The sequence below is a fragment of the Stegodyphus dumicola genome, chromosome 9 (genome assembly GCF_044657685.1).
Source record: "Stegodyphus dumicola isolate Sdum_Otavi_A_Nest chromosome 9, ASM4465768v1".
Lineage (NCBI taxonomy): Eukaryota > Metazoa > Arthropoda > Arachnida > Araneae > Eresidae > Stegodyphus > Stegodyphus dumicola.
This window is the reverse complement of record NC_140776.1, coordinates 105,452,150-105,470,216: the sequence shown is the minus strand read 5'-3', so window position 1 is coordinate 105,470,216 and position 18,067 is coordinate 105,452,150. Positions and strand designations below refer to the sequence as shown.

At 31.4% G+C, this 18,067-nt stretch overlaps 1 protein-coding gene across 2 annotated transcripts in view; it reads left to right on the top strand.

The window, feature by feature from the left end:
• Positions 1-18,067, top strand: part of LOC118194223 (SURP and G-patch domain-containing protein 1-like) — a 118,165-nt gene that overhangs the window by 29,718 nt on the left and 70,380 nt on the right. For both annotated transcript variants that reach the window (XM_085823861.1, XM_085823860.1), the window contains exon 5: positions 2,418-2,541. In XM_085823861.1, coding sequence (XP_085679987.1) covers positions 2,418-2,541 — 124 coding nt within the window. The remainder of the gene's footprint in view (positions 1-2,417; positions 2,542-18,067) is intronic.

Sequence of the window (18,067 nt, the reverse complement as noted above, 5' to 3'; positions counted from 1 at the left end):
CACAATCATGAGAGAATTTGCTTTAAGGTATTCTTGATTAGGATTTTTGTTTTGGGTTTGTCTGCATTCTGAGCTTCGTGGCCTTTTGTGTTACAATTATAACACTTAAAAGGTTTTCACCTTTTTGGACTTTTTCACGTTGCTGTGCTATTTAGTAACTAAAGCATCCTGCACTTGGCTGTTTTCTTGTGCTTTAAATTGCAACTTTTAGCTTCTTCTAGTAACTTAACTTTTAGCGTGTTTAAGTCTGGCAATTTATCACGAGATTCTATCACGATTCTAAAACTTTCAGATTCTTCGGTTAAGCTACATAATAGCAGAACTGTAAGAAATTCTTCAGGAATTTCAGATCCTATTTCTGCTAATTTATCTACAACTTCAAAGAAAGAAGTTAAGTACTTCTGCATGTTTTCATTCAGGTTCATCTTTTTCGAGTTATTTTGCTTCATGAGACTAACTTTAGTAATAAGACCTTTAGGCTGATGAATTTCGTGTAATTTCATCCATGCTTCGTACAAGGTTTGACATTTTTTAATGTGTACTACCTCAGATGATTTCATGCTCATAGCAATAATTGATAAAGCTTTTTGATCTTTTGAAACCCACTTGTCAACTTCGGCTAAGTTACTTTCGGATGTTTCTGGCTTAAATAATTGTCCCCTCACGACATCTGACAGTTCTGACTGGATTAAAACCATTTTCACTTGAAAACATCATTTTTCAAAATTAGCTTCAAAATTCAAGCTGTATATTTGGGTTCATTAAATACATATAGTTTCAAAAAAAAAAAAAAAAACCCAAGGTAAGAAGAGTAATTTTGGCTTACCTTGTTTTCCACCAATGTTCAACTTGCTGCTTAAGCATGTTCCTCTTTTGGACTTGGTAAACAGAGACCTGGACTGCCGAGCTTCTGGTTACGTGGCCACCTGGGCCCATAACCTATTGTATTTGAAAGTTTGTGTTCTTCGAAGAACCTTCAGAGTTATGCGTAGTGGTGGGTGTAGAACCGAGGTTTGTTACAGAAGTATAAATTGCACTAAGTTGAAAATTAAGATTGAATCAGTGACTTTAAGATTTAACAAGTTAGATGAATGTATCGTGTCAGACTATGACACATTAATGAATTTATACGATGGATAACATGCGAATGTACTAGATTGGTACAATTTGATTTGATCCTGCTTAACAGTCCTTTTCATATAGGCAGGTATTTGGCGATGTAGAACAATAATCCAGAATGCTTGAGTAGATTCTTATCTCCACTGTGCTGTTCCTTGTTTGGACTGCACCACGCTTGAGAGAATCACAGTTGCTGGCCACGTCGGCAACATCAGATAGGCATAGCACAGAAATCAGACTTCAGCACCATCAGAATCGGGAAGACACACGACCTTTTCTCTCTCCGTCGGGGGTAACCTTTTGCACTTGCTATAGTTCTCCTTTTCTGCTCAGTGCAATCGCGAACGGGAGAAATGCAAATTTCTATTCCTAACAATACAAATAAAAGATTAATTATTGCTGCGAACTAATTTGCAATAACATTTACATTCAGAGAGCATATGCAAATTAAATGTGAGTATTTAAAACCATGAAAATATATTTACGTATGCTCTCTGAATGTAAATGATATTGGAAATTAGTTTGCAGGAATAATTAATCTTTTATTTGTATACAATTAAATTTTCAGAATTTAAAATTTTATTTAAATTAGCTTTATATGAATGACAGAATATTTGTTATATTTTATATATATATATATATAATTTCAGCTGCATATTGCACGAAGAAAAAGAGAAAGAAAGGAAAATTTGCATTTTTCTTGAAGAATTTAGAAAGTGTTATAACATATGCAGGAAAGTAGAGTCAAGAATAGTATTAATAGTGATGTATATAAAGCAGGTGGCAGTTAATACTCAAGTACCAAACTTTTTTCCATATCGATGTTTACTTTGTTATTGTGCTTTTAAAAATATTTATCATCTAGCATTTTTTTTAAGTATAAAAATGACCAGAAATGTAATATTATTATGTAAATAAACTTAATTATGTTGACATAGATAAAAATTTTAAAAATTGCCGTCTGTTTTGACAAAAATTTGTAATCACAATAGAATATATGCATAACTCAAAAGGTTTTATTAATATTTTGTTCCCTTTTATAAAGTTTATAATATTGAAATTGCTTTCATTAAAATTTAAAGTATGCATTTGGGTGAATCTCCGAAGCCCGCGATTTTAAATAAATTTTTTCGTTAAAACGCTGAATGATGTTTCCTCGTCTTTGCCATCCTGGGCATTAGGGAAGCATATATTTTATAAATTATACATGATGGGCATTTGTTTCTTCACCTGCAAATGTAGCAAGATGATCATTCTTGATGATTGAAAGACACAGAATTCTGATAGAACTCTTCTAGTTTCTTCACCAGAGGATAGAGCAGTTCGCATTGCTGTCGAGAAGGTCGCTATATCCGTAGCAGTGAATGGTGAGCTGGCTGAAGAAGTCGCCAGGACGTCCAATGTTGCTGATCCAGCATATAAGTAAGTTCCAGTTGTGTCTTTAATTGATAATTAATTTTTGTTCTTATGGTACCTAGCAGTATTTACTTCTTATGGTAGTATATTTTCATGTTCACCATGAAAGTTGACACCTATGGCAGAAGAAGGAAGGAAAGATCACTCTTTATTTAGTTAGATAATGAAAAATTGTTCTTTATTTAATCAAAATCAAATTATATAAATTATGAGTGTAAGATATTAAAAAATTCAAATGTAAGCTCAAGCTTTGAAATTATCTTACAAACAAATTCATTAACCCTTTAACGGTTTTACCCGTATTTTCTCATTCTTTTATGCAGGCCTCTTGATGATTCATTACGGCATATTGTTAGTTTAAATATACCCTTGAAAACGGTTCGTCCCGTGTTTTTGTAATAACAAAAAGATACACCAGAAATGACTTTCCTGTATTTTTGTATGTCTTCCAACCTTCAAATGCCTAAGGGGACAATGCTCCACGCAACTCTGACAACAATGGGTAATGGCTGTCATTAGTGCGGGGAGAAATCTTGATGTTTTGAGATAAAGGCCTTGCACTGACTCTAAAGAAACAAATTTATTACCAGTTACAAAGTGAATGTATATATAATAGAACTTAAGAATTTTCATTTTAGAGCAGTTATTGAATAAAAAATAGAAGTTTTTACAAAATGAACGTTTACCTGTAAAAGCATTAATGAATTAAAACAAGAAAAACAATAAATGCAACATAAAAATCTGAAAATGAAAATCTTTCAGAATTTACATTACGTCGAAAGGGATGGTTTTTTTAATGTTTTGTGGGTTACCTTTATTTTTAAATATCATGTTCTTTGGACTTAAAACATAAAATTTCAGTTCAACAGCAATATGCCAAAATAATTTTTAAATGAGCATATCTTTAGAATTTCCGATACACAGTCTCGCCCGTTGGAGATAATTTATTTTGTTTTATTTTCGTACAGTGTTGCCTTTGCTCGCTTTGAAATCGTTGAGTTTCTTAGTCAAAAATTCATTACAAAATATAAAATAGATAATAAAACAAATTCCAAAATCTGGGCTTGGAGATGCCCATATTCGGGTGGAAACGTACGTTATTCAAAATTTGATGGCTCTAGGTACCGTTGTTTTATCGCAGTGCAAGAAACATTCATACATTTATGCAGATTATTCATTATTTAATTTCTTTAAATATAATAGAGGGCTGTAATATTTGATAGCAACAGTTTGAAAAGTAAACTGGCATAGTTTTCAACGCAAAATGCCAAAATGAAGTTAATAGACCTTCTGGGCTAGCACCCTTTGGGCTAAAAGTAATGTATCATGTAATTTAATGGGAACATAAGATTAAATAATTCTCTTTAAAAATTCTTCTACAAATTTATATTGCGAATAATAAAAACGTGTGAGGCTCTCTTGATAAATTTATAAATCTTATACTTCTGACAATGTGATTCAATTATTTGATTTCGTAATTAAAGAACTTATTATTCTTGTTATAAAACTGTACAGGAATTTTGCAAAGAGCCCATTAAGTAATCTCATATTCTCATTAATCTACGGGATAAATTATTTTTCTTCTTTTGCTTCAGTCTTTTACTTCCAGGTATCCTCTTACCTCAAATAATTGAATAGATATATAAATTTAAAACAAAATTCGCCTCCAAATCAGAAATTATGTTAAAAATTTCATGCAAATTTTATTTCAAAAGCTATTTTACGCTTTGTAAAATGATGCAAACTTAAAAATTTTGAGATTTTTAGTTTATTCTTTAAATGGAAATATGTGCAAAAAATTTTGTCAACATTAAATTTTAAAAACTCTAAGTCAAATTTTATAAAACTCGCTTTAGCACACTGTATTATCATCTGTAAATGGTGTATGTACAAAATTTAAACTCGATAGCGTATTGAGAAGTAGTTAAAAAATCGACGACGAGCTTTTGATTATAGCAACAAACAATGTGAGTGAACTGAATACAATTTTTGGAACAGCTCTACTTTTTTTAAACACTTTGGAAAGATTGGTAAGTTGTTTATATAGCATAACCGTTATTTTTATAACAATCTTGGTATTATGAAACATGTAAGTGACATTCATAACCGATTCCCGACAGTTCTGTTCATTTGTCAAAGTGGCTGCTTTTGAAAATATTGTGATGCTCATTCGATATGCTCGTATATTGGTGAAATCAAGAGAGGTCAAATATTTAATTATTTGAGTTATATAACTACTTATACTGTCTCAAGAAATTTTGAGTCATTTCGTAAAAATAATCTTTTCTTTAAAATTCCTTTTTGGCCCCCTCCCCTATGCTTACTTTATTACTATTCTGATGAATAGAAGGTTTGTAGAGACATTAGGTTATTAGGTTTTTTTTAGCAGCAAGAGACATGAAAAATGAAGGTATGCTAAGAAAGCGAGAGAAAATACCTTATAGGTTACGAACACCAAAAGTTGAGTAGGTAATTACAAATCTAACTAATAAATGCTCTACAAATACAACTTTTAATATCTTAGCAGAATTTCTTGGAAACGTGTTTATATAGATTGTTGTAGAAATCGACACAGTTTGATGCCAATTTAGAGGAGGGGTTGTAAAATTTTCAGCTGCTTATGTATGTATTAAAAATGCTTTCCCACTCAAAATGTTAACTACTTTAAAATAATAATTCATAATCGCACTTGATCTGATGTTTAATTGTATTTAATGCAGAAAATTTAATGGAGTTGGAATCTGCGCAAGAGGACGGAAACTATCATGGAGCTTTCTAGGGGAATTAGATTTCATTCACATTGAATGTAGAAAACTTTCATTAACAAGTGTGTTCACCAGAATTTGAACCAGGAACTGATGTTGAATTACAAGTACTCAATGGTTTTAGCGCTAGGCCACTGGGGCTCACAGACCGATTTAAAATCTTGTTTAGAAACCTTTCATCTTGATTTAGTGTGACAGGTGTCGTAGTTTGAGGGTTAAGATTACTTGAATACAGCAAAACACACAAGGACTATCTGCTTTTAAGGAGAGAGATGCCTTCGTAGAGGACTTTCTAATGAGAAAAGTCTCATGTTCATGTTACACATGGGAAAAACCATGGAAAAATACCATTCAGCCATCGCATTTGTTCATCAGGGTTTGAAGCTAAGTCGAACTACCAGTATTTATCAGCCACTAATATGGCCGTAGTTTAATAGGGGAAATAACTGTTGGACTGTAAGGCATCTAAATTAAGAAATAAAAAAAATCACTTCTGAGGTAACCTTAAACGCAATAAAGTTTTTTATTGTAATTATAAAAGAGTTCAACTCATTTATTCATTTTCAGATTGTTAAAATTAGTGTGGCTTTAATGAACGATTATTTAGACTTGTTACAGGAAAAACATACATCAAAAGTTTCCTTTAAAATATCAGGAATGATTGAAATATCTTCTGTAATTTATAAACAAGGAAAGGTATTTAACCAGATTTTACATGTGGGGAAAAATCTCCTCAGGTAGAGATATTTGTTATTATATTTCTAGTTCCAAAATCAAGTGAGAAATCTAGTTGCCTGAAGCCAAAGAACACTATCAATTCTTCTAGGCTTCTATTTTCAGCAACGAAATAGACCAACTACACAAAATTTTTATGATTTTTCTCTGCATGTAAACTAAATGTGTGTAAGTTTTTCTTAGAAAGCTCCCCGGAAGTGAAGTGGAATATCTCTATCTTGGTAGATAGATATCATGTGCTTTAGTAAAGTTGGCAAGTTTAAAAGTAGTGAAATCACCCTACATCGCCCTCTTTTCTCTTTTACTTACTTTTATCTCAGAATTATATATTGCATCCATAAAATTTCTCTAAATTAATGTTATTTGGATTCGAAAACCAGTTTATGCTAAAATAAATCTTCCCAGATGGTCGTCTTTTACTTATTGAGAATCAGTGCTTCTTGAATAAGCCGATTCATGAATGAAAAATTATTTTCTTGCTTTTCCGGTTTTCCCTAATCGTACCCACAAAGGCTGAACCGTTGGCCGATAACAGCCCTTGTATTGTGTTAATTCCTCAGTAAAAGAGACAGCACCCTGAACGGGGAAAAGTAGTAGAAATCTTGACTTTCCTTTTCTCTCAAAATTCAAGCATTCCCAAAATCTATAAAAGATATACTCTCTAAGGTATAAAATTTTTGTGTAATGAAATTATAAAATGCAATATATATATATATGCATTCTGATATATACATATCCTAAAATATGAATGCATATATATATATATCATTGATTATGCATATATATATATGCATAATCAATTAAACCATCAGACATACTCACACACATACATAATCAAATTTATTACAGATATAGAATCATATATTATCAGTAGGTGAAAGAAGAAAATAAATCCTTATTACTAGTGAAAGATTGCTGAAGGAATTCAAAGCATAATGAAAGTTTCTTTTAGAATAGAATCAATCAAATACATTTTCAGCATTAAAACCAATTTTAAATGTGACAGTATATTTTTCTGCCGATGCGAAAACTTAAGAAAATAGACAGAAATCTGCATCGTTTCATCTATCAACATATGACAAATGGAAAATCGATACAAGAAAAAGTAAATTTGAAAAATTTGCGAAAGCGGAATAATTTTGAATGCTGCACAAACAGGAAGATACCATGCAGAGACATTGGATTTTTTCAAAGCAAGAAATGCGAAAATTAAGCAGTGTGCTCATTATGCTTCTAACAAGGAGGTCTTCCAAATTCTAGCTGGAAGGACTTCCATTTAATAACAAGATAAGGAGAATGGCATAATTCCTTATTATTTGTTTTCATCTAAAGGGCTAGTGAGAAGAAGCACGAGACAGTGTCTACCTAATTCATGTGTTAACGAATTAGCGTCTGACATGTTTTCGTTCAGGTGCCATTAGAGAGACATTCTGTTTTTATGAGAAGAAAACATGAAAAATCTGCTATCCTATCAGCGGGATATGAACCGCAGGCCTTCCGACTGTAAGTCCGATCTACTATCACTTACACCACGAGAGCCCTCAAAGAAGAATGAGATAATTTCTCATAATCAGTATGGGTATGCAACTGATGATTCTAATATTTTATTATCATAAAGACTGAACAAAATTCATGATTTAATTCATTTTCATACATTTTAAGAGAAGTTGAATTTTTCAGAGTTTTACGATAAAATATTTATTAGAATGTCAAATTTAAGCATTTCAATTATTTATATAATAAAAGATAAATTTTATATATTTATATAATAAAGTAAAATCGTTAATAATAACACTCTGATTTTAGTGGAGATATTTTAAGAAATAAAGAATAATTTTAAGAAGTAATAATGCTGGAGAAAGAAAAATTATTTCCAGTTATATGTTTATCTTAAAAGTAACGAGAGAAAAACTATGCTAAAAGAAAAGGCGCACATATCGAAATTATTTTCTATACTGCTGACAAATTGTTATGTGACATGCATACTATGATGTTCATGAATAATTGATTGTTACTAGATAAATACAGGCATAGCGTATTTCTGTGGAATGATTTGCTGTAATTCCTAATTTGATTTATACATACTTTTTATATTTAGGACACTAATTACATCACACTGAAGATTACTGAATGCAATGATTCCATTGCAGTTTTATAGGAAATTATAAAATTTTCTGTTTCAGTAAACAGATATAGAATATTTCGATGACTGAGGAGGTAACATAATTTGTTATCTTTCAAGTTTTTTTTTTTTTTTTAAATCACCGTGGCAGATATAGAATCAGCCACAAACTATACTAACTTTAACAAGTGGCAGTATCTGAATGTTCACATTTCTGTTTACAGAGTTGCCAACTCTCCCGATTTTCGACTGCTCTCCCGCCAACCTGATTTACAATATATTTCTCCCTACTTTTTCTTATTCTTAAAACTTCGCATGATTTTTATGGAACTTGGCTTAATATATGTTGTTTGTTATATGAACAAAAAAAAAAAAGTGATTTTGGATGTCTGAAAGCAATTGAATTTTCTCTAGATTATATCTAAAACAAAACCTTGCGAATTAGATAACTTCTTCTTTGTGAGTGAGAGCATATACGTATTAGAATTGTCGTTCTCCAGTTCTTCAATGGGCATCGTGTTCCACTGCATATCATCTGGCATATATTAGCCGGTGAAGACAAAGCAAGCTGTTATTTGGATGTTCTTTAGTTATTTTGGTCATTTTGTCCTGAGTTGTGTGAGTACAGGAATAGCCTTCGGGAAATAGTTTTAGAAATTATCATCTTTTGTTATGTCTGCGAGAAAGGTGACATACTCGTGTACATTTCAAAAATTGTACACAGTTGACTTTCCTTCCATTATTTCCTCAAGGAAATGTAATAAATTTGCGATGTGTACAGCCTGTCGTTGCGATTTTTTGATTTCGCATGGTGGAAGGGCGGATGTTCTCAAACATGTGCATACACGGAAACACAAGGACAACATGAGTTGTTTTGAAAAAAACGAAAAATTAAATTTTTCTTCAGAAACAAAGGACCAAAAAGGTATTAATGCAGAATGTCTGTTCTCTTCCTTTTTACTGGAGCGCAACCTGCCACTGAATGCATTGGATCACGCTGCAGCTTTATGTAGAAAAATGTTTCCCGATAGTGAAATCGCTAAGAAATACTCAAGTGCAAGAACCAAAAGGTGCAATTGTTAAAGAAATGGGTTTGAAAAATAAATCTTCAGTTATTGATTGCAGCTCCGTTCTTCCTCTCTACGGATAGAAGCAATAATACCGATTCAAAACTGTATCCAATAGTTGTTTCTTTTTTTAATCCAGAGTCTTCAGAAATTGAGTGCAGTTTACTTTCTGTCCCCGCTGACAGTGAAAACCCCACTTAGCAGCTGAAAAAGGGGTAGTTTCTTTACTAATAAATGTGGATGAACACATTGTTGATATTTATTATTATCTTGCAAGGAGTTCTAAGAGGAAAGAAAAATTGAAACAGTTCCAACAGCTGCATAACTCAGCAGTTTAGAATTAAAAAACTTGAATGAAGTTATAAAATCAGCTAAGATTGACACGCAGTGGAGTTTAATTGGAAAACTGAAAGATACTGATGGAATTTTAAAATATAGTGAGCTGTCTAGAATTACGTTGGCCATTTTGACAGTTCCCCATAGTAATGCAGAGTGTGAAAGGATTTTCAGTGTTGTTGCGAAAACGAGGACTAAATTTAGATCTAATATTAGTGACGACACATTAGAAAAACTTTTATCAGCGAAAGCAGGCCTACGTGGCAATTGCTATGAACAAAATTATGAAGTTTCTTAAGAAAGCAAAATCTGCCACTGTTATAACATTTGTACGAAAATGTTATAACATTTGTACGAAAACTGATTAAAGTGTTTTTTTGTTTGTTTTCTTAAACAATGCAAGTAATAAAAATGTTTTTTATGTGTAAGGTATTTTTGTGTTGTTTGCATTTAAGAATTAGTTACTATTTAAAGTTAATTCATTATTAAAAACTATATTTTCATCATTTAAAGTCTTTTTAACATTGTGAAAAATCTCCCAATTTCTTTAAAAAATTCTCCTGATTTTTGAGTGTCATAGGTTGGCAAGTATGTGTTTATAACTGCAATAAGAACAAGTGCAAGTTTTAAAAATTTACCAATGGCTAGGTGGATAAAAGAGATGATCAAAAGTATTTTGACTTGGCTTTGGGTTCTCATCAATACGTTGGCTGTAGGGAAGATTTCAAGACTTTTTTCAATGTGAACCAGTTTTTTTTACAAATTCCTATAAATCTTTCTTTAAGTACATAGTATGAAGTTGCTACATTAAACATTAGTAAGTGTTTACATGGGTAAACATTTTAAAAGTGACTAGCGTAAAGAAAGATTATTCAAATTAGGTTTTAAAAATACAAATTCAGAATGCTGAAAACCAAATAGTAAACATTATAAGAATAATTTAATAGTCTTTGGTTTGGTTTAAAATACCTGAAAACTTTACTTAAATACGTTGAAATTCTCAATGTTCGTTCCCAACAAACTGTTATTCTGCCATATTTATCAATTCCTTTAATCAAAATCTAAAATTATTTAACGTAAAATGTAATTATCCGAAAATTATGCAAAAGGAGAATATTTTCCCATAATATCTGTAGCTTACAATGGCCAGAAAAAAAGTTAGTACTACATCATGAGTATTTCTACAATGAAAAAAGAGAGATTTATCAAAAATGTGGATAATTTAGATATATATAAATACTATGATTACGAATTTTATAGTTGCATACTAAAAGGAGAAGATGAATTTGTATTTAATCTGTCATCATCTGCATCAAAGTACAAAATGTTATAAATTTTTGTGATAAGAAGTAGTTGAAAAATGTGAAGCTCGCGACAAAGGGAAGGGACGCTTTAGTGAAGGCCTTTGTAAGGGAAACTGTCTCGTAATTGCACTACATATAAAGATAACCACGACTATTGTTTATTTGTAGAAGCAACTCGCGGACTTTTCCCTTTTTAAATCAAAATGTAAGCATTAAAAAAAGTCATGAAATATTTTCTGATGTTATGTGTACAATAAATATTTTTTTTCAGATTATGCAGTTCTAAAAGTTTCAGTAATACAATTTAATTTTATTCATTTAGATTGCTGCTAAAGAACCAGAAATTCTAGCTATATAATGATTTTTTTTTTTTTTTTTTAATGTGATATTTAGTTCTGCGGTGAGTAGTATTATCTATCACATTAATGCGTCTGTATATAAATAAACGTTAATTTTAGTAATGAAAAGTGAATATCCAGGTGCTGAAGTTTATGATAAGAATTTTGAAATAATGAATTACCTTAGCATGAGTTGTATGAAACTCATAAAATTCTTGCGGCAAAATTTTAATAAGCTTGCTAGAAATTTTGCTATAAACTCTTATAAACTTTGGCCATTCAAAATGAGGTCCTTATTATATAGGTTTCTGATTCCTATCGTAGAGTTAAAATTTTCTTTCAAATTTGTTCAAAGAAAAGAAAATTACTATTTGCTCACTTCTTATCCGTGCAGTTTATGAAATTTTTCTTGCTTAAAAAAAATCTATCACATGCCCCCCACCAAATGAGATGAAAAACATGTTTGTTCAGTTGCATTAACAATAAGTCATTTGGAAAGTTGTGTTTGGATTCGTTTTTCGAAATCATGAAATTCATTATGCGTCTAAATTTACTACAATGTTAGTTGCTAGCATTAAAATTACTAATCTTAATGAGCACGAATATACTAGAAATATTTTAGACAAAAGCGGAAGCCACTAGCAGTTTTTAAAAGCAGAAGTGCAATTAAGGAAAAAGGGAAAAGAATAGTAAAAAAAAAAAAAAAAAAAAATCGTAATTCACGAGTTTCACACTGCTAAATCATGTTTATAAAACAAGTATTTGTAGTAAAATACATACCAAAGGAAGAAAATATTATCTTTCCTCAAATATAGAAAGATTTATATAGATTTATATCTCAAATAGAGAAATTGCCGCCCAGTCGGTATAGTGGTCAGGGAAGCTGACTGCGATGCCAAAGGGCCTGGGTTCGAATCCCAGAGAAGCATGGTTGTAACTGTCCATCCCTTCATAGGAAAGGCGATGGTGGCCCACCTATTAGGTGCCTCCATAATAAAGAGACCACAACATCTGACCTTGTATAGATTAATGGACTGGGTTACATTTGTAATTGTTCACAATCTGCCATTGGAAATATATATATATATAGATAGATATAGATATATAGAAGGAAGAAATATGAAAATTACGTACTTAAAACTTTAGCGAATCAATACTAATATTCAATACCTTTCAAACATCAGAACCACTATACAGAATTTCTGGAAAAGTGCTCAGTACATGCTAGAAAATTTTGCTAATATAAAAGGCTTATAGATTCCAAAATGTTTGTTAGATTAGGATGATAAATTCAGTTTCTGGCTTTCTATGATTCAAAAGCATTAAAATATCAGACTTTCAAATAAGATAGAAGAAAACATTAAAAGAGGCAAGAAAAATGGAATTATTAAAAGTTTTAAAAAGTTGTTCCAATCGCACCATTATTAATCACTCCATCGAGATCAGTGTTAGTCCTTAAGTCCTTAAGTTAAGATAAAGCAGAATTATGAGATTATTTTCCTTGATTAAATGTTAGAATATTAAGTTATAGTACTTAGATGCAAATACAGTTACTGTTTAAAAAATAAAAACTTCCTTTCAGTGGAAGCAAATAATTTTCATTAAAATCCTGTATATCAGCACAAAATAGAACAAGTCTTCTGACTCAGGAAATAATGCAAGAATTAAAATACATCTTAGGATGTATATATATTGAGATAATATTTCAATAATGCATGGTTTGGATCGCTATGAAAGAAACTTGGTCATATATTATAAATCTAGAAGAAATTTATAATTATGCTATTGACTATAATGAAAGAATATAATACCTAATTTTGAAGATCAATAATTTGAAATTGGATTCATGATGATACAGATGTAGAATTACAGTGACGGGATGAACAAAGCACATAGCACATATATATATATACAGTCAAAAGTCTTTAATCCGGACTCGTCGGGACTTCGGTGATTACGGATTATTGGTTTTTCCGAATTATAGATCATCAATTTAAATCTGGTAAGATGGCATGCAGAAATTATAAAATTAAAAATATGAAACCATAATTTATGGAATAAAGAGCAATTATGATCTAAAGGATATCAAAAATTACAAAAAAGAAAGCTTAATATTTATATGTTTACTTTATTAAACATTTCTTTCAACATGCGCATGCATAAAGCATACATTACGCATAGTCGAAATTAAAAAATTACAAGCAGAAAACTATTTGATGTGTATTCATGATACAGTCAAAGGTCGTTAATCCGGACTCGTTGGGACTTCGGCGATTCTGGATTATCGATTTTTCCGGATTATAGATCATCAGTTTAAATCTTGTAAGATGGCATGCAGAAATTATAAAATTAAAAATACGAAACCGTCCACATTTTTCACATTTGCGGCTTTAGATGCTATGCTAGCTAGTTAATCGGAAAGTGTGGTGTTGCTGGCCGTGATCATATAAAAGTAATTATACTAAGAGTATCAAATGCGAATTAATTCTGCGTAAATAGTTAAACTAAAATTTAGTGATTAGTACATTGCGTGATCTTTAATAATAAGAATAAAATGACTTACCCAATAAGGCATGCATGAGTCTGTATTTCTCTTTTAAATATACATTTATTAAATCACAAAACACACTTTTCTTGATTAGCCTAGATAAATCACAAAAACACACTTTTCTTGATAAGCCTAGATTATATATTTGGCGCACATGGTCGGCACTTCGAAAAATCCAATTATCAGGATTATACACGTTGAATCACAGTACAGGAACAATTTTTACCTTGCATCATAATCAGCAAAGTTTACCGGAGTTCTTATATTCTTTGTACAAGAACATATTTTCTCCTCCATCTTATGCAAAGGAATATCAGCTCGATTACATTATGTTTTACCATGGACGATGGCGAGAGCTGTATGTGTGGCCCGAAGGCCCACACTCTCGTTAACACGACGACAGGCAGAAAGAGAGACAAAAACCAGTCCTTCCAGTTTTTATCCACTGCGACGCACGTGGCAGGGCGCGATAACGATTCAAGAATCGATAAAGCCAAGGTGTTCACTGTGAGAATTCTGTGTTCTCACATTCCCTCCGGCCGAAGAAAAAAATTTTTGTCCGATCACTGGATAAATGAAATCCCTCTCTGCTGGACACACTTGAAATTTCGTCTGCACTACCTACACATTTCACATCAATCTTTACATCACTTGCAAAGGCACTGCACTTTATCACTTCATTGGCACTATATAAACATTCCACATTACATGCACACAGTTGAGCTCTCGTATGCACTATACACATATAATTCACATTGCATGGGAAAAAACACAGCACTTTAAACACTTTGTGATACACATTTTTTTACATTCCTAAATTAGTATTATTCTTTTACATACTCATGCATGTCTACTCTTACCTAAAATATCACCACAGATGTGATTCCATAAAAGAAATTTTGACATATATAATTTATAACTCACATGTGATAAAATCACTTTATCAACTACTAATGATATTGCATTATCAATTTGATGTTAATCCTCTTAACCATTGTTTACCTTTGTTTACATTATCTCCTTCTTTACATTTTAGAATCACATACACTATTTCATTATAGCTACTTTTATCATTTGATCATATTCATTTCACATATACATTTCATACACCAATGTGTCACGACATTCTTACAAGCTACATTTGTATTAGATCCACTACTAAATTACATAACTTGTATTTGATTCAGCAGTAAGACAAAAAAATTTGAACCACACACATTTTTTTTTTTTTTTTTTTTTTTTTTTTTGAATCTGCTACCTAGTAATCAATGATACCCTGCATAGTACAACTCAATTCTTCTGGTATATGGACCAGCCAACTCTACCAAAACCGTACAATTAGCGCTTTATTACACTAAATTGACCCATACCACACATGATCATCATTCATTATCTAGCTTGTACACATGCTACATTTATCATAATCACAACTTCTTTACACTTTTTTAATTTTTTTATTTGCTGATCTACAATTTACAATTGTGTTACACTCCTAATCCTCATTTGGTGTTGAATCTATTCTTGAAGGCTTTTGTAAAAACAATTTACTTACGTGAACTTTAGTGGTTTTATTATCTAATTGTATTATATAATTATCATTTCGTAGCTTTTTAATGATCTCATATCGCCCCTTGTATTTTGGATGTAGCTCCCTTCAATCAGTAAATTCCTGCATAAAAACTTTATCCCCTGATTTCAATTCTGGAATTTTTCTCCCTTTCAAATATTTTTTTGCACAATTAAAGTATTCATCCTCATTTAATTTTACTTGTTGCTTATCTCTACCCAATTGTTCCTTTAGTCTTTTGGAATATTCCTGGAAATCTTCTGCTAATTTAAGAGGATCATTGCTATCAATGGGAGTATTTAATGTTCTACCAAAAAATAATTCTGCTGGTGAAAATTGAGTTACAGAATGTTTAGCATTATTATAATACAGTTTAAACAACAGTATTTTGTGTGGCCATTCAAATATTTTGTTTGATATTGCTGCAATTGATTCTTTCATTACCCTGTGAACTCTTTCAATCAACCCATTGGACTGTGGATAATAAATTGAACTTTTTCTGTGTTAAGCGATTTTAAAAATTGATTAAATTCTGTGGAACGAAAATAGGAACCGTTGTCTGATAACAAAATTTTTGGGATGCCAAATCTATCAAAATAATCATTTAAAGATTTTATGATGGATTGAGAAGTGCAGTTGTTTAACAGAACTGTTTCCAAATATCTGGAATAATGATCATTGATAGTGAGTACATAAAACTTATTATCTATGGATCTTGGCAGTTTACCAACTATGTCTATAGCTATCATCTCTCCAGGAGCAAGATCTTTCTTAGGAATTAGACGTGGCAGAGTGTTGTGAGGTCTAGACTTATTTTGTAAGCAATCAGAACAATTTTCTACAAAACTTTTCGTATCGCTGTACATACCTTTCCAATAATACTTTGCCTTTACAAACTCACATGTCTTTTGAATACCAAAGTGAGGCGCATGAACTGTCTGTAATACATCTTTAATTAATGCCTTAGGAATTAGAATTTTATTCTGGATACTTCTGTCTTTCTTTTTAACATTTACAGGTTTTAATTTTATCATTACTACATCTGTATGACTATCAATAAAATATTGTTCTACACTTTCTTTGTGGTTATCCTGTAATTTTTTTATAATTGATTTTATGTCTGGATCATTTTGCTGTTTACTAATTATGTTTTGAAAAGACAAATTATCATTGGTCCTAAATATATTTACATTGTTTACCACTACATCCTCTGAAACTCTTGACAAGTAATATGCTGGGTTTTTTAAACCAGGAATATGCTCCATCGTGTATTGAAATTCCTGTAAATATAACAACCAGCGTGCTACAATATCTGGCTGTTTGTCAAGACTAATATGGAAAGTCAGAGGTTTAGCATCCGTTAATATTATAAATTTTTTCCCATACAGATGTTCGTGAAATTGCTTTACTGATCTGAAGATTGCATAAAGTTCTCTTCTAATTGAAGGATATCTATCATCATTTTTTTGCATTAATATGCCACAAATGGCTGATCTAGAAGCATCAGTTACTAAATACAAAGGTTTATCATTTTCTATGTTTTTTATTGTGAGTTTTTCTAAAATTAATTCTTGTATTTTTTCTAATGCATTTTGGCATCTCTCATTCCACACGAATGGTATATTCTTTCTTGTTAAATTTACTATTGGCTTGACAATTTCTGCATAATTAAAAATTAAGTGTCGAAAATAATTTACCATGCCTATAAATGTTTGAACCTCTTTCACATTTCTTGGCTTAGGAAATTTGGCTACTTTCTGAATATTCTCCTCTGAAGGAGCAAAACCATTCTTATTAACCGAAAAACCTAAATACATAATCTCTTGTTTACATTATCAGGTTCAATGTTCCTTCTAACCTTCTTCGGGAACATACAAGGACCTGACTCGGAACAGAGAGCTTACTAAAGCTATGTTCAATAATTGTGGTAAGTAGACAGGATACAGGCGAAGGGTATACAAAACCCTTTATTTTTCTCTATATACAATAACTTCCGTACTTCGGAATACACTGACCCACCACTCGGGGTCTAACGTAAAAAAAGTATAAAAATAAAACTAAACTCTAATTTAACTTTAGAATAATACACGTGGAAGATTGGCCTTATAATAACAGGAAGCGTATGTAGCACAGAGACTGTGAAACACTACAATACGTTTAATTTATCAAGAGGATTAAAACCTCTGGCCTGGAAGGCGAACAGCAACTGCGTAACTTCTAAGGTAAGCGGCCTGCGTTGACTTACTGCTTCCTCTCTTCCGCTTGGCAAAAAGGCCACACTTAAGTACTTGGCGTTCGCCAGACAACTTTGCATAAAAACCTTCACGCTTATAATTCTGGCCGGAAGTAGAAAATAAGAAGTGATAGTAAAGATTTAAAATAAAATAAACGTTAGTAAAACTTAAGATCCTTACATACTTCCCGCCAGAGTTAATTAGTTTGAAACTGAGGTCTAAAACGACCTTGTTGAAAACTTTTAGCTCTAGAATATAACGCGAGGCCAACCTTTTACAAACACAACTTCGTTAGAAACTAGAAATTTAAAAGAAAGAAATTTGTTACAATATCAGCTCCCAGGATATACAACAATCTTTTTTTCATCTGTACTGCATCTAACCAGGAGCTTTATTCAATTCTGGTTCCTTCCAGAGATCTGGAAGGAAAACTAGTTTAATGAAATGTTACACAATGACATTGCAAATAACATATAGAATATACTTCTCTTAACATTCTTATTTCATTCATGACTA